Genomic DNA, 17,449 nt, shown 5'->3' on the forward strand with positions numbered 1-17,449 from the left:
ACGCTACTCTCAAATGGACACAAATACTAGATGAGAAGCAGTGTGCTCCTCACGGCAGGAGCAGCTCTGGAAACCAAATCAGAGCTCAGTTCTGCCACCTGCTAGCACTACTTCACCTCTCCGAGCCACAGTCTCCTCAACAGTCAAATGAGAACAATGATACCGACCCACACTTCGTGGGACTGGCAAAAATAGGGCATTTATATATATATTTTTTATACCCAGGACTATTTCACCAAGAGCTTGCTTGAGGCAAAAGGAGATGAAATACATGACAGCAGAGCACTCTGCCGAGGAGGGGGCCGCTACCGTTGTTCCGGGGGACGCTGAGACACTGCCCCACGGACGTGAGCCAGCCTGCCTCTCGGAGGGAGAGGACGCGGGCAGGGGGCCTGAGGCCAGGGAAGGCTCACCTCTCGGCTGCTTCAGCTCATGGAAGACGACAATGTCATGTGGGTTATTGAGGTTCTCAGCTAGGATGGAGATTTCCAGGCCATTGAGCCGATTTGCACTGAAAATGGCCTCATTCTCCAGGTCCGTCCAGAACACCTTGTCCTGCGGGTATAGATGCAGAGGATGGGCGGCCTGGAGCCTTAACTCCACGGCCTCGGTCTGAGGGCACGGGCCCAAACCACAGCCAGGAGAGCGGCCCTGCCATCCCCCCCCCCCCCCCGCCCCGTTCTCCCCCACACACAGACTCACAGTGGGGCTCTTGGCCTTTGATCTGTGCCACGTGCTCTGGGTCCCTTCTCTCTCTGAGAGCTCTTTGGTGATTTTGTGCTTTGGCCCAGAGGCTGCTCATTAATGCCTGGCTAGGCCTGCTTCCTGGAGCCCAGCACAAACCTAAGTTTGGGTCTCTAACACTTGTTACCATAACTGGTGCCCTGGACCAAGACTGTCAGGGAATTGGGAGCTACTGAGGACTATTTCCTGCTGGGCTCCCTGCATCCAGTGGAGAGTCCATACAAGCCTGCATGTGCATCTGGGGATACATTCACATTGACAGGTACGGCTGTGCAGCCCCATGCATGATCTGGACACACTGCCACATGCTCACGTACACACAAAGGCACACTTGTCCCTAAATAAGCACTTGTCCCAGTATTGGTATACGTATTTACATGCACAAGCACCAGCATGTACAGGAATGGACTCTTTTAAATGCACTCATGTGTACACACACACACACACAAACTTTACACGTACATGCCACACATATGCATAAGCATATACACACGTCTGAATACACCTGTCATTTGAAGTGGGGGCTGAACTTGCAGGTGGGGCTTTGCTCATAAATTCAGAGCATTGCTGCGTGATATCAATCTTAGCAAACATTGCCAGTGTCTGCCACAGACCACTGTCCCTTTGCCTTCCCTCCCCTTGGTGGCCGTTAGTTTGGGGGAAGAGGCAGGTGTCTGAGACCTTGGTTGATTCTCGCCTCCTCATTTCCCAAGGAGAAAGGTTGTTAGGGTCAGAACACGGGAGGGTCTTCATTCTCACCCTCCTGGGATCTTCTCGAGGACCGGGATCATGTCTGGTTCCCTTCTACGACCCCAGGGTCCAGAAGTGTCAGTAAAAGTGTGCTGAGTTGAATAGCATCTCTCAGGCCATTCCCAACAATAAATGATTCTAAGGAAATGGAGATCCTTTCATCCTCCCTCCCTTTACTGGGTACCTGCTGTCTATACGCGGGGTGCTGGGTGTTCCGAGGGGAAATGGACATGGTCCAGCAGCTTACCTCCGAGCAGCGCTCTGGGAGAGCAGTCTTGGGAAGGGAGTGCCGGAAGGCTGCCAGGCGAACAACGGCTGCAGAGCCTCTGCGCAGAGGCAGCGCACACGGTGTGCACCAACCCTTCAGTCGGCCTCCCCGTCCCTTCGTTTCCATTTGGAAAACTCTTGGGGGGGGTTATTCTATCTGAATAAACCTTTTCTGGGCTCCGCCTTCCTGATGGGGCCATGCCTCCCCTCTCAGGGCTCACCTCAAACACAGCTATCCCAAAAGGGTGGCTCAGAAAGTCCGGGGAGGAAATCAGCATCTTCCTGTTGCCTCCGCTGAAGTCGATGCTGGACAGCTGGTGCAGTTTGGAGTCCACCCAGTACAAACGCTGGTTCAGCAAGTCTTGGGGAGGATGAAGGGGACAGGGGACCCGGGCTGGGACCATAGCCTGGATCTTTGCTTCTCCGTACCTCCCCCTGCCCACATCTCTGGGCCGGGCCTCAGATGGAGGCCATGTGGGGGTGGCCACCAGCAAACATGGGCGCTGGTGCTACAAGGGGGATGCAGACACAAAACCCGGGGGCTCAGGATGGCGGTCAGGACCAGGTGCCGGAACAGCCCCCAGGCTCAGGGAGGCAGGGCTCACCCAGGGTGATTCCATTGGGCCACTCGATACTGTCTGACACCAGTGTCTGCCGGTCCGCACCATTGAGCCCAGACTTCTCGATCTTGGCCTCGTACCCCCAGTCAGACCAGTACATGAACCTGAAAGAGAGAAGGACCCACCAGGGCTTCTTGTCAAGCACATGACAGGGGTCTGGATCACAGGGGCTCACGGAGCCACTGAATGCTGAAGATTATGCTTAGCAGGGGCTGTGAAGTCCTCTGAAACCCAGTGGAACCATCAAACCTTAGAGTCAGCAGGTGCTTTAGCCTTCCCCTCATCTGAGTCTCGGGCAGCCTGTATTCCCTGTGTCCAGCGGCCTCTGCTGGCGGGGCTGGAGCCCCAGCAGGCCAGGGTGGGAAAGGCCCTTGTCACCCTCTTCCTACTTTTCCAGTTGACAGAGAAGGAAGTGACCCCAGTGCCAGGGTCACACAGCTACAACTGTCTGGGGCTCCTCTCCCTTTTTGCTGAACATTCGTTGAGTACTTACTATGTGCCAGGCACTGGACTGAATGCTTTCACCTCATGTACTTACGTCAGGACTATGGAGGAAGTCAAAGGGAGGCAGATTTGGGAATATGAGAAAACAAACAAACAACAATAAAAAAGTACTTTCTAATGGGCAGAACTGTCCCAGAGGAAACAGGCCACAGGAGAGGGAATGGGCCCCTGTGTTTGGAAGTGTGTGAGCAGCCTCAGCACGGACCTCCTGCCCCGGGCGCTCCGCCAGGCTGTGCTCTGAGACGCTCTCCTTCTCTGGCAGGATGAGTGAGTGGCAGAGCCTGGAGAACCCTGGCGACCGAAGCCCCAAGAACCCTTGGTGGGGTGTTAATGGGCTGCGGGGCCTGGGGCCTCCCAAAGCCCTAAGACAACTTTTATGGCAGACATGTGAGGACTGAGTGCCTACGGTGGGGGGATGGGAAGTTCTGGGTAAAAGCACTCACCCTCGCAGGGGGTCAACAGCGATGGCCCGGGGTTCACTGAGGTCATGGCTGAAAAGAGTGCAGCGGCGGCCACCATCGACGGTGGCCACGGAGATGGTCTTGTTGCCCGAGTCCGTCCAGTAGATGTGCTGGTGGACCCAGTCCACCGCCAGGCCCTCCGGAGAGTGCAGCTGCTTGTCGATGAGGACCTCCTGCTCCGCCGGGTCACTGGCCTTGTCCATGTAGGCGCTAGGAGCAACCAGAGCTGGCCATGGGGCAAGTGTCCTGCCCACGCGTCCCTGTGGAGCTTCCTGTGCACCCTTCTCCTCTCTTCCCTCTTGGCCATGGCGATGGATTTTAGAGGACTTGGCTCTGAATTAGCTCATTTCTATTCAACACATCCCCAGGCCACCGGGGTAGGCGTATAGGCTTGAATCAGCCACGGCCTCTGGCCCAGCGGAGCTCAGTTTAATGGGGGACAGAAATTTATAGCCAGATGATTACAGTATAATGTGAGCATAGAAAATATTTGGGGCTCTAGCAGCAGAGAAACGGGGACAATATCACCCTGCAGGGTTGCAGAAGGACGGGTGCACTGGGCACGCAGAGAACAGAAAGCAGAGGACAGCGTGTGCAAATGCCGGAGGTGTGGGACACTGAGGGAGGGGAGGTACGACACAGGGCGGTGGGCTGGGAGCCTGGGAGAGTGTGGGAAGGGGCCACGTCGCCCGCACTCTGCAGGCCCTGCTGAGGAGCTGGGGTTTGCCCTGGCGCAGGTGACTAGAGAAGAAGAGGACACGGTCAGACGGGCACGTTAGGTCACTGTGGTACCTGTGGACTGTGAGACGGATTGGAAGGGGAGGGACTGAAGGCAGGGGGACCGGTGGGGAGGCTGCTCACTGCACCCAGGTGAGAGGTAACGAGGGTCTGCAGGGAGGCTGCGCCAGGGGGGTGGAGAGAAGGGGCTGAAAGTACAGTAGGCACTCGGGGCAACATTAACGGGACTTGCTGTCTCCCAAACGCTGTTTTTCCCAAGGTTTTCTTTTTCCCCATAACCTCTCTCTGGGCAGTTAGTTCCACAGTGGCCACTGCCATCCATCACTCTGACTCTCCCGTCCCGACAACTCTCTTAAGCTCCAGGCTGTAAAGCCAACTGGCTCCCCTCGGTGTCCCACAGACACCTTAAACTCAACGCATCCAAAACTCGTCCCCTCCCCTCCCCTCCCTGCAGCCAGCGGCTGGACCACCCAACCCACTGCTGTTTCTCCTCCACAGCTCCCACCTTGGAGAACAGCACCACTGTCCACAAAACCTCCCTCCCGAGCCAGAACCTAAAACCCCCCAAAAGAACGTGGGAGTTCGTTTGGACTTCCCACATCCGGTCTGTCATGCGACCCTGCCTCCTTCAGTGACGACTGTGGGGCAGGTACTGCTCGAGCGCTTCCTGTGGGTCACTGTGAGCTGAGTACGGCTCTGTGTGTCGGGGGTGGGGGCGAGACACTGAGTTGTCAGTGAGTAGCACGTGGTATATTTGTTTTTTCCTATCCATCTATCCATCTGTCTGTCTGTCCACCCACCCACTCATCCATTCCATCATTCTTCCAACAGTCTCCCCAGGGCCTGGTCACTGGCAGGTCTGCTAAGCGGGTGGATCGCAGGACACAGCAAGACCATGGCTGCCCAAGGGGGCAGGCTGGGGTACCGAGAAAAACTTAGGGAGAGCTCTGGGCGTGAGGAGACTTCCTGAGAGCCACAGTCCCCCGACTGTGGTGTCACAGACCCAGTGAAGGGCTAGACGGGGGCTGTTTCACCCCAGAAGACTTCCCTGGCCCCTCAGGTTGGGTCAGAGGCCTCCTCTGTACTTCCCCCTCGTTGTCCTCACAAGGACGTCACTGTATTACGAGTGGAATCCTCTAGGCAGTCTGAGTCAACTGTGGGTCCTCAGGACCCAACTCACAGATACGTGAGCTGGTTTGGAAGTCCTCTCCAAAGCCGGGACTTCTTCCTTTCTGCCCTGACTGCACGTTTCCTGTGTCTTGCGCGGCCCCACTAGGCCACCAGAGGTCAGGCGTGTGGAGCTCAAAGCTGCTTTCCCAGCAGAGCCCGCAGCCTAGACCAGCCCCTCGGCTGAAGTCCCGCAGGTCCACAGCCACTGTGACTCTGCGTCCCTTCCTAAGCCCCAACTCTGTTCAGGGAATTCCAGGGGCAGAAGAGGCCGACAGGCCACTCTTCCTCTCTTCCTCTTCCACCACCCCCCGCTCCAAGGCCTGGGTGACAGGCACCTGCCGCCGCTCACCTGTAGATCTTGCGGTAAGAGAGGTCACACCAGTAGATGCGATTGGTGGCAACTTCGACGTCCAGCGCCACGACATTCTTGAGCATGGGGATGAGGCGCGAGTAGTCCCGCTTCACCAGGTCTATCCTCCGCACTTCGTGCCGGTTGGTGAAGATCAGGGACGGGCTTCTGCCAGCTGCCATGCAGGGAGGTTGAGAGGGAAAGAGAGGGTCAGTGCAGAGGCGGGGGTGTGGAGGCCACGGCCCTGCCACTGATTTGCCGGGTGATGCCTCATTTTCCTGTAGAACAGAAGTGAGGATCCCTACCTTACAGGTCAGAGGAGCGGGTGGAATGAAGGCTACAAAAAGCACAGTGCATAAGCACCATGCACAACAGAAGGGTTTTTCATCTTTTTACTACACAAACTACCCCCATGATCTTTTAGGACTCCCCATCTCCTCCTCAGGTCTGCACCGAAGGCAGTGTGACCCCAGGCTCCCTGTTGGCCTCAGCATTCACCCTCTGAAGATTCCGGCCACCAGGGTACCTGTCATTACCTAGCCGTGGCAGGCCTCTGCTGCCTCGGGGCCTTTGCTCCAGTCGTCCCCTCTACCTAGAAGGCCTTTCTCCCGAGCAGCTGCCACCTCCCCTGCTCAGGGCTCCACGGCAACAGTTCGAGAAGGGGCAAGATGAGCACGAGGTGTTTCCGAGAGAAGGCTGAGGCTCCAGTGTGGAGGAGACACCACAGCGGGGCTGAGACTCAAGGGAAGTGAGTCTTTAGTCTATGCAGCGTGTGTTTGGGGACACAGCAGAGGCTGGCAGGGGCCTCACCGTACGGGTCCTGTGAGCTGGGTGAAGAGTTTGCACTTGATTCTGCAGCAATAGCAGGGGTGGGATGCGTGTCACATATGACACAGATTACATGTGTGCACTGGGGACAACACACAACTGCCCATGTACACACTAAACCCACGCAGAGACTTAAGATTAGATTTTAGGAAGACCGCCAGTGACCTAGACATCCTGGCTACACTGCCTATGGGGGGACACTGAGCCACAGGCCTGTCTGGGCCTGGCGCTTGGCACAGGCCGCGAGCCCCAGCCTGTTTTCAGCTGCGGCAGGCCACTCCCGGGCACCCGCACTGTCCAGGTGGCAAGGCCCATTCCTGGAGCTGTCCGTGCCCCCTCTCCTTGTTTCCAGCTGGCACGTCTGCAGGCCACCTGGTTCCTGTCACTGTGCATCTGTGCTGGGCTAACGTGTTCCCCAGGGGCTAGGTGGGACTAGCACCGAGCCACGTGGGGCCGGGTGTGTGACCTCTGTGTAACGGTGGAGACTATTTCAAAGGCAGGGCTGGGGTGACAGGGAAGGCATGGTACAAAGAGAGAGCACAGAAAAATGGGGGGCCGAGTGCTGAAAGGAGAAAGGGGGGAAGCTGGCTTCGAGGCCCAGCTATGCCACCGACAAGCTGTGTGGTTTTCCTCTTCCCAAAAGGAGGGCGATGACACTGTACCTTCCTGAAGGCAGGAGATGGGCTACAGGACACCTTCAGGCGGTATACCTGAGAACTGTGACTGTGGCAGGAAGCCAATGTGTTCGTGATTCCAGTTTTTGTTTAGCTGCACTTTTGTTTATTTGGAGAGTGTATTTGTTAAAGCTGGGGACAGTAAAATAAGGAGGGTCTAGGATACAAGGAGCAACAGGAGAGAGCCCAGGTGGGGCTTCGGCCAGCTCACTGGGGAGTCAGGGAAAACGGGGCCTTGGAGACAGGGCTGGGGGCTAGCCCGGCACGAGCTGAGGCTGCCCACTGCTCCCTGGCTGCGAGTCTTGTGAGGACCCTTGGAGTTTAGGAGACGCACACCTGAAAGACAGGCCGGGCAAGTGCCCGGGGAAGAGCACCTAGCTGCACTTCAGATGTTCACCTGTGGGGGTTTCGTGTCTACATGGGCAGTTGTGTGTTGTCTCCACTACACGTATATAGTCATGTTGTATGTGTCTCACGTGGGCATACGAACAGACTGCATGTTCCATGCGATGTGCTTATGTATGTATTGTATATTGTGCAGTTCGGGTGGTGTTTTGGGGGTTTGTAGGCTACATGTCAGTTACTGCGGCTACTGTAGTGTTATAATCGACATACAGTGTGCACTGCATTTGTGCGTCTGAACTCCAAGCTGGTGAACCCGTCTGCCTACTAGATGTCTGGTTTTCTTAAACGTAACATGTCCAAATCAACCTAATAGTCCCCAAACCTGCTTTTCTCACCATCTCTCCCAGCTCCAGAAACAGCAATCCTGTTCTCCCAGCTGCTTGGCAAAAAACCGTGGAATCATTATCTTTGGCTCTATCTTTTCTCTCACAAGCCACATTTAACCTATAAGTAAACCCTGTTGCTCCAAAGTAAGTCCTGACTTTCAAAAGCCATCCAGCCCTTCCACCTCTCGTGCCCCCGAGGTACTAGCGCCTCTTCTGGGTCGCTGCCAAAACCTCTTATGTGGCTTCGCTGCTTCCTCCCTTGCTCCCTGCAGCCTGTTCTCAACACAGCAGCCACGGAGCCAGTTAAAATGTAGGATAGCCCATGTCCCTCCTCTACCCATGTTCCTCCTCGACGGCTCCCCCCAGTTCAGAGTGGGATCAAGAGTCAGCCCTCCCAGCGGTCTGGAAGACCTTTGCCATCTGCCCCGAGTCACCTCTCTGACTTATCTTCTGTTCTCCTGGCTCCAGCTGCACTGGCTTCTCACTGTTACTGGAAACTAGGTGCGCTCCTACCTTTGGGCCTTAGCACTTCCGTTCCTAAGCCTGTTGCCGATCCTGTGGATGAACACAGGGTTCACTGCTTCCCCTCAGGTGTCACCTTCCCATAAAGGGGAGGGCTTCCCCAACCACTCTGTCTAAAACTGTAACCCACTGCCCTCTTGGACTTCCCCCTTTCCTTCCTGGCTTTGTATTTCTCCTTAACCCTTATTACCATCTGCCACGCACTGTATTTTATTTATTTATCTGCTTTCTTGTCCGTCTCACCCACTGGGATATAAGTCCCATGAGGGCAGACAAGGATTTGTGTCTGTTCTGCCTGCTGCTGCATCCACGCCTACAGCAACTACAGGTGTCCAGGGTAAAGGGAGTGAATTCAGTGGACACTGAACTGGTCCACGTTAGGTCTGCAGGTGCCAGGCTCATTGTGTGGGCTGCCTGTGCTGTGTGTGGTCTGCGTGGTCCAGTCTGTCTACATGTTGTGTGCTGTGCGAGCGCGGTTTCCGTGGGCGGGACCGGTGGCTCCACACAGGGTCCACGCAGGTGGCAGAGTGCAGCGCAGTGTGCATGGGGTGTGATGTCCACTCTGAGCACTGCGTGTGCACAGCCACTCCTCATGTACACGGAAGTACACTGTTTTCTGTGCACCCTGAGCTTCCCCCCCGCCAACACTGTGGGGTGTCCATACCGACAGCCTTGCAGTTCTTGGTCAGTGTGTCCATCTCGTAGCCAGGGTGGCACTCGCACTTAAAGTAGCCCTTGTAATTGACACAGATTTGGCTGCAGGCATCGGGGTCCTCGCACTCGTCAACGTCTGTGGGGAGGAGCAGAGGTCAGAACTGGCAGGAGGGTCTGCTTCTGCCTAGGGGCGAGAGGGGCGGGTCTCACCGCCACAGGTCTTCTGGTCCAGGAGCCGGTAGCCCGCGGGGCAGGTGCACTCAAAGCCGATCTTGAGGTCAGTGCAGATGTGGGAGCAGCCGCCATTGTTGTGCAGACACTCATTCAGCCCTGGAAGGGACACGGGCTCCTGAGGGTCCCGGAGCCCAGCCTGGGGTGGGAGCCAGAGCTAAAGCAGAGACTCAGGGTGGCGGGACTCCCATAGAGCCGGGATGCTCTGTGGCTTTGATGAGCCTCAGCCTCATTAACCAGGTGACTGGGCAAGAGGTGGGTCAAAGAGGGACAGGTCCTTGCTCAAGGACAGACACACAGACAGGGACAGAGTGGAACCAGAACTCAGGTCCTTTGCCTCCTGGGCCAGGGCTCTGTCCACTGCCAGGTTGGAGGCAGTTTGGCTGCTTAAGGTTTTTCCTTTCACAAACAAGTTTCTCCCAGCTCCTCCTTCCTCATGACCTCAGAGTTGAAGAATCCTGTTTGTACCACGTCTAACCTGCAAGCTTTCCTGGCAATCCCTTCTTAGACGCCCCTGCGCCAGCATCTCCGGCCTCGGAAGCCCACTTCCCTCCCCAGGCGCTGGCTCCACCTGGAAAAAAGCTCCTCCTCACAGGGTCAGCCTCCCTGCAGTTTCTGCTCCCCTCTCAGCTCTGCTGCATGGGGTCCACCAGGGTCTAATGGCTCCTTCAGAACCTCCTGAAGCACTGACTTCTGACCCCCTACCCATCGGTACCTGTTTCTGGACATACCCCATTTGCCCCTGTCCCACTCTGGACAGAGCCCTGAGCCCGGCCACCACACGGGAGTTCGAACAGTCTTCCCCGGATTGAGCTAGTGGTTACCTAAGACTCCCAGGCCTTTTCCTGCACTGAGCTGTCGCTAAGTCGATTCTCTCCTCCCATTATCTATGACGGATTTTTTCACTTTTCCTCAGAACCTTTCTATTCCTACACTTAGTCCCAGGCCTGGTCCCAGATCACCAGCTGCTGGCAAAGGACGAGGGATTCTAGGATGTCATCTGGTTCCCCCGTCATCCGCTCCCTCATCACCTTCTGGCAGGGTCCCAGTGGAGGCCAGAGAGGCCAGGACCAAGGCTCACCAAGTTTTCACAGCATCTTCTGAGCTTTAGAATCACAGAACGTTAATTCTGCAAGCCAAGGGAAGGTGCTGCACCACCCCTCTGCCCTCTGGGCTCATGCACCGCCACTCCAGCCAAGCCAAGCAGAGCTGCGCTGAGCCAGCCATGGCCATGCAAACAGCTGGTCTGAGCTGCCTACCCCAGGCCATGCACAGCAGTGGGTGCCCCACCTCCAGCCTGAGCCATGCTTAGGGAATGTTCCCTTTTACCCCTGGGCCTCCTCCTGTTTCCCCGGGATGTTGGCATAACTGAAAGAAGAAGACCAAAGCAATCTTATAACTTGGGGAGGCCTGGAGATGACTCAACCAGGCCCGGCCCCGGAAGGCCCAGCCCCTTGGCACGGGCCGAGCCATGGTACCTCTGGGGTGCTCTCTGTGGGGCATCACCTCCAGAGGTCCTTGTGTCACTCCAAGCCCTCCCTGACTTCCCCCATCCGTGTCATGCCCTCAGCTCTGTCCATTCATCTGTTTACCCCTCATTCCCTGCCTTATTCATGCACCCACTCACTTCCTCCCTCTGCCTTTGCAAGTGCAGCAACTCAGCACTGGTATTTTCTGAGCACTGATGCAACGGCAGGTGTAGGACGGCTCGGGATGGGGACAAGGGAGAGCACAGAGTCCTCCAGGGCTGAGGTGGTCAGGGAGAGAATGAGTGGTGGGTCTGGACCCCTCAACCCTCCCCTGCAAGGGCAGCACCGGGGCGGGGGATGAAGGGGAATCTCTGGGCCTTCCCAGTTCTATCTAGCCTGGAGGTGATTCTTCTGGGGGACCTGCAGGGGAGGAGAGGGGCAGGTGGTCCCCCACAGAAGGAAGGGGCAGCATCACTTTCCCAGCACATGCGCACGTCTGCATGCACACACACACCAGCTTACGTGCAGAGGCACGGACAGGCCCGTGGGCTCCACAGACATTCACGCGGACGTGGGAGCACACACGGAGACATGTGACGTGATTCCCTTGCCTGACTCAGAGAAGGAGCCCCGGATGCAGACACTGGCCTCTCGCCAGCACAGACACAGACACATGCGCACACACTTCTCTTGGGGGAGTCGTGCGAAAGACGAGAGAGAAGAGAGTCGAGTGGGTTAGTAGTCCCTGCTGACTCCAAGTCTGGGCAGGGCGGGGTGGGGCTGGGCTCAGTTGCTCCTGCTTCCCTATCCTCTTTTCCACAGGTTCCTTCTAGAGCTTCTCTCGGCAGGGCCTTGGGGTGTGAATCTGCAAGCTCAAGTGCAGGTGGAGTGGCCTTCACCCAGCTACTCCTCCTTTCAAAATCAATTTAAAAATCCTCCAAGCCCTCGGGGCAGAAACATGCCATTCCTATGGCGTTCCTGGGCGTGAAGCTCCTCTGAGTGCCCTGGAGGGGAGGTGCCGGGTGAAAACACGTCTGCCAGGAAGGGAGGGAGGGAGGGAGGGAAGGAGGGCTTGACCTGGGCTCTGTCCTCCCAGGAATTCCCTGTCTAAACCCCCGACCTCAGACATGAATGTTCCTAGAGCCCACACTGCATTTTCTGCATGTTCTCTGGGAGGCCCACCCCACCTACAGCCCAGACTCTCCTGTTCTTCTCAGCCAGGGACCCGCCCTGCCAGCTTCAGCCGCCAGGATGGCCGTCTCCCGCTCCTTACTCATGTCCGGCCTGTAAGTCTGGGTCCCAAGAAGTCCAAGCTCCTCGGGGCTCAGGATGACGCTACCCTCTGTGGCTGATCCTGTCCTCCTCTCATCTGAGCCAGGTGGCCTTGGCACGTACCTCAATGGGCCACCTGCCTGCTATTCCCACCTCTCCCTCCTGTAGGGGGGTCCAGAGTCCTGGCTAGGTCAGCAGGGCAGAAACACTGAGTAAGAGAGAAGGTTCCAGAGTGAGCACACGCTCAGAGGTCTGATGTGAAAGGAGCAGAGGCTGGGTTTGTGATACAAAGCATCATTTTTGAGCATCTGGGCTGGAAAGGAAAGGCCTTGTGTTTGTAGATATGTGGGACAAGAGGCCCAAAGGCAGAGAGCTCCGTCAGAGGCCCCAGGAAAGCACGAGAGTGCAGAGAGAGAGGGTCAGGGCAGAAGGTGTGCCGAGGGGCGGGCGAGGGCCTGGGCTCGGCTGCCGGGAGGAGGCAGGGAGGGAGGGTTAGTCCAGCAGGTGGACACAGACAGGTACTGTACCACACTCTTTCAGAGGCTCATCTGACCAGTCCCGGCAGTCCCTCTGAGAATCACACACTTTCCCGCCGTCCACGCACTCTCCACTCTTACACTGAAATCTGCGGGGGCCCTCACATGTCGGTTCTGTCGGGCCAGACAAGAGAGTGGACAGCGCCTGTGAGACAATCAGCAGGGAGGGCTGGGCGGGCCCATGGAAGGTGAGCGGAGCTCCAGCCCCAGCGTCTCCAGACGGTGGCCCAGGACAGACAGCGTCTGCAAGGCTGGTAGGAGCTCTGCTACCAGGAGGACGGGACCCAGGGATGACCAAGATGCCCAAGATCAGTCAGCCAGCTGGGCAGGGCTGGGGGTCTGCATCTGATATGGTAGTACCAGGGCCCTGGGAGGGAAAAGCGGCAGCTCAACAGAGACCCTGGGGGCTGGACCGACCACCTCCTGAGGGAGACCTATGTGCTAGGGCCCTGGAGAGGGGACGCTGCCTCACTGCACATTTCCCCAGAAGACCAGTAGGTCAGGGTCCCTGCTCCTGCAAGGGTGAGTGATGACTGGAAGAGCCATCTGCGAATTAAGGGGGCTCCCTGGGAAGGATGACTGAGCTCTGCCTAGTCTGGGAACTTGGAGCCTTGGGCGTGGACAAATGCTGGGGGCGGGACTTCCTGCAGTGCCCTTTCGTGTCCCCGAGGCTCCTTCTAGCCTTTGTAAAGTCCTTAAAAACCCATTTCTGGTGCCACTAGGGCCCCAGGGAGGGGATACGGGTGGTCTGGGGCAAATGATGCTCTGGGGAATGGTGCCCCACAGGGACCAGGGGCAGGCAGCTTCCAACTCTGCTCTCTCTGCCCGAGTTTGGGGAGAGGTCGGGCTTCTCGTGGAGGATGCTGCCCCTTGGCCTCTGACCACACGCACCCTTTAGGCAGCCAGCTTCATCACTCCCGTCCGGACAGTCCTCTTCCTGGTTGCAGCGCTTGATTGAAGGGACACAGGTCCCATCCCCACACTGGAATTCATCCCCACGACAGGTCCCCAGTGCTGCAAGGAGGAGCCAAGTAGAGAGGGTCAGACCCAACGTGGCCTTGGAACAGCTCTCCTGCCCCCACCCCACATCCACCCCTGGAAAGAACAGGAGCAGTGGCTGAGCTTGGGAGTTCTTGAAGGACACCTGACCGAGGCACGTCCAGTATACAGATAGGGGAGACTGAAGCTCAGAGAGGGGGAAAGCCTCACCTAGGGTCACACAGCACTCTGGCTGGCAGAGCCAGGACTAAAACTCAGGTCTCCTGTTTCTCCGTCCACTGCGTCTCCCCAGGGCTACCCCTCCAGAGAGGACATGTGGCCTTTTTAGTCTCAATGCTCATCTTTTAATGTCTTCATCCCTTTAGCAAACGCTTCCTAAGCACACACTATGTGCCCTGCTTGCCAGGCTTGGGAACGCAGAGACTGCTAAGAATTTCCCTATCCTCTAGGACGGAGATTCCCACCCCCGTCACAGTCCAGGTCCCTGGCCTTTGAGAAACGGCTGCAGGGCCGCACTACCGCCTGAACTCCGCCTCTTGTCCACCCCCCACCCCCACAACCTCCTCGGAAAAATTGTCTTCCATGAAACCAGTCCCTGGTGCCAAAAAAGGTTGGGGACCGCTGCTCTAGGAGATCAAGGGTGCAGAGGTGGGTTGAGGAATACAGAGGGTAGTATAACAGGGCTGTAAGAGAGGGCAGCTTTGGGACCTGCGGGAGCCCACGGGGACAGACCCAGCCCAGCTGGGAAGGTCAGAGGATTCTGGGAGGGGCCTTGAAGGATGAGCAGGCTCTGCAGGTAGGAGGGTGGCACATGTTCCTGGGTGTACCAAGGCCTCCCTGAGATGGAGCTAGTGGGTGACTGGGACTGAAAAGCACAGGGGGTGGGGTGGGAGGTATGACAGCGAGGGCATCATCCAGGGACACAGGTACAGCCAAAGACCCTTGACCTTGTACTTAGGCCTCAGCTCTGCAGCTGAGTAGCCACTTCACTTTCACCGAGCTTGGTCTCCGCCACAGTGAAACAGGGTTACACGGGCAGGAAAGGAGAGCCAGGCACCAGGCACCAGGCACGCCTGGCAGACGCCCGGCGCCTCCGCCGCGGGGCAGGCGCTATGGAGGGGCGGGGCTTACGGCAGTCGGTCTCATCCGACTTGTCCTTGCAGTCGTGGTCGCCGTCGCAGCGCCAGCCCAGGTGCACGCACTCGCCGCTGCGGCAGGGGAACTGGGCGGCAGCGCAGGCGGCGGGTGTGGACGTGGCCCCGGGGCCGGCGCGGCCGCAGAGCTCGGCCGCCTCGTCCGAGCGGTCCTCGCAGTCGAACTGGCGGTCGCAGACCCAGCGTTCGGGGATGCAGGCGCCACCCTCGCCGCCGCAGCGGAACTCGCGGGGCCCGCAGGCCGGCCCGGAGCAGCCGCGCTCGTCGCTGCCGTCGCCACAGTCGTCGTCGCCATCGCACACGAACACAGCGGCCAGGCACGAGCGGTTGCTGCACTGGAACTCGTGCGGGTCGCACACTGCGCGGGACAGAGAGCCGGTCGGCCCGCCGGACCCCATTCCCAGCGACCCGACCCGCAGGTCCGCTACAGGGGCCCGGACCCTCACCTCTGGGCCAGAATAAGCCCTGCTGGGGGGCTGACTGGTAGACATGCCATCGGGAACAGCAAACAGGGCATCCAGTCCAGTCCTGCTAGGGTTATAGGGGGTGACCTTGGGCAACACACTCGCCCTCCCTGAGCCTCCCCAGCCTCACTGGGAGTGGGAATTCCTGTCCTGCTGCCAGGGGGAGGGTGGCACTAGGAGTCTAAAGCAGCAGAGCGCCGCCTGTCTCAAAGGACTTGGTGATGTTCCTAGGGAATGAAATGTAACAGGATACTGACTCTTCCGGGGAAGGAGGCCTGGGGCTGTTTCCGAACAGCGAGGCTCAGGCTCCTCCCCACCCTCCCATTTGCCAGCACCTACCATCTATGTCAGTCCTGTGGACTGGCATCCAAGCCCGCTGGCATAGAGCCGCCGCCCTGTCCCTTTACTTCACTCTTGCACACACCCTGGTTTCAGTCACACTAGACCATTTGCACACATTTCCACCTCTGGGCCTTGGCTCAAGCTATTCCATCTGCCGGGTCCACAACTCTTGCCCACCACTGTCTACACTTTATACTGATGAGCTCTCTCGTCTGTCAAGCATCCAAAGTCCTCTTTCGTCACACACTGCGTGCTCACCAGCTTGAGAAGCCTCCCTCCACCTCTACTCTCCTGTGGGGTGCCTTTCACATCATGCTCAGGTATTTGGATCTGGTATCCTCTTCCATCTGCCCGGTGACCACATATTACATTGCATGGGGACTGGCTCTGAGATCAACCCGGCGTTGTTCGGAGGGCCTGGCATAGAGCTCTCTTCAGTGGGTGGGTGGATTGTGAATGGGTGCTGGACTCGGCTGGGCATGAGGACTGATTTAGGGATGTGCAGTAGTTAATGGCACAGGTCACCGACCTTGCCTGGTGTCCTGGGCTTCCCTTTCCCGTGGGCCTTGGAGATCACCAGCCCAACTTCCAGTTTACAGATGGGAACCTGAGGCCCAGAGAGGGGAGCAATTTTCCCAGGGTCACACAGTCCAGGCTGACAAGGGAAACAAGTCAGGTTTGGGGCTCTTCCTTCCTATTCTGACTCCTCCCAGCTTCCTGGTTTTCTCCTGGAGTACAAACTATTTCCAGAGCAGCTCCCTCCTTACCTCCCTCCTCCCTTCGTTCCTTACACAGAGGCCAAGAACATGCCCAGGGGCTAAGGTGGGGGCAAGGCTGTGGCCCAAGGTAACGTGGAGGTGACAGCACCAGCCTTCTCCACGTGGGGGCGCCAAGAGCCTGTGTTTTTATTTTCTGATGGAAAAAATGTCATTTTTTTTCATGTTATTGAACAGAAAAAAGAATGATGTCTTCAGTTTCACAATGTAGGCAGCTCACGCCATGTGTTACTGACAGGTCTGTCAAGTTTATGACAGCTGCGTTTTTCCCCTTCTGGGCTTCTGGGATGTTGAGGCATTGGTGGGAAAGGCACACAACCCTGTGATGTCTGCCCCTCAAGACTATGCTGATGCCTCGATTAGCTCCCCTCCTCCCTGACCAGACTCAGCAATACATGTCCAGAAAGGGAGGACTCACTGTGTTCAGAGTTGTGAAAGGACGTGCTTCTTTCTGCTGCATTCTCTGTAAGGTTCTGAAGCTGACAGCAACTTTGAGATCTATATTCTCAGGCCTGTGCCCAGAGACCCCACTCACAGCATGCACAAACATCATTAACTCTGAGTGTGGAGGAGGGGAGCACTGTTTGTCCTTTGCTCAGGTGGCTGGGACCTGTCTCGGAGAAGCCCACGGAAACCTTCTAACACCCCTGTCTGCTATAGTTAACAGGGAACGTTCCTGCTGCCACATGCCCTGGTTGGCACTGTTCCCACCCCCTGCAATAGTGGCTGATGGCCTTCACGACCAAGGAAACACCTGTTATGGGGGTAAGGAGGGGAGAGCATTCTCATTGGTGCTGAGGCCCCACAAAATTATCCAGCTGAAGAAAAGAGCTGATGCCGTCCCTGGGGCTTGGAATCGGCTGGCCCTGGCCAGGGTCTTTCCGCATACCCAGCTGCTTCTGGCTTCAGACACATCCAAACTCCAGACTTAGAATCTTAAGAGTGCTGTGACTCAGAAGCCTCCAGAGGAGATAGCATTTTCCCTGGGCCAGGAGGGGTGATGGGTACCATGCAAATACAGAAGTTGGTAGAAGAAGTGGGGAGGAAGGCAGTGATGGACAAGTGCCTGGCTATAGCTCCGGGGTGACCACCTGTATCTCAGCCCAGCCTCGCAGCCTAGTTATCAACAGCCAGTCTTTCTCCCCCATTAATTATGAGTTCCCAGGGGGAGGACTGTGTAGGCCTTTCCAGAGC

The 17,449-nt window shown here is 57.3% G+C and overlaps 1 protein-coding gene across 15 annotated transcripts in view; it reads right to left on the reverse strand.

Moving 5' to 3' along the window:
• LRP8 (LDL receptor related protein 8) overlaps window positions 1–17,449 on the reverse strand; it is a 74,101-nt gene that overhangs the window by 13,907 nt on the left and 42,745 nt on the right. For 2 of the 15 annotated variants that reach the window (XM_036026106.1, XM_036026111.1), the window contains exons 5-15: window positions 14,651–15,031; window positions 13,412–13,534; window positions 12,512–12,634; window positions 10,534–10,611; window positions 9,223–9,342; window positions 9,023–9,148; window positions 5,604–5,778; window positions 3,329–3,556; window positions 2,367–2,485; window positions 1,983–2,122; window positions 414–555 (exon numbers count right to left, since the gene is read on the reverse strand). In XM_036026106.1, the coding sequence (XP_035881999.1) occupies window positions 414–555; window positions 1,983–2,122; window positions 2,367–2,485; window positions 3,329–3,556; window positions 5,604–5,778; window positions 9,023–9,148; window positions 9,223–9,342; window positions 10,534–10,611; window positions 12,512–12,634; window positions 13,412–13,534; window positions 14,651–15,031 (1,755 nt within the window). The remainder of the gene's footprint in view (window positions 1–413; window positions 556–1,982; window positions 2,123–2,366; window positions 2,486–3,328; window positions 3,557–5,603; window positions 5,779–9,022; window positions 9,149–9,222; window positions 9,343–10,533; window positions 10,612–12,511; window positions 12,635–13,411; window positions 13,535–14,650; window positions 15,032–17,449) is intronic. The other 13 variants (XM_036026117.1, XM_036026114.1, XM_036026112.1 and 10 more) reach the window with 10 other exon arrangements.

Source organism: Phyllostomus discolor, chromosome 5 (genome assembly GCF_004126475.2).
Source record: "Phyllostomus discolor isolate MPI-MPIP mPhyDis1 chromosome 5, mPhyDis1.pri.v3, whole genome shotgun sequence".
Classification (NCBI taxonomy): Eukaryota; Metazoa; Chordata; class Mammalia; order Chiroptera; family Phyllostomidae; genus Phyllostomus; species Phyllostomus discolor.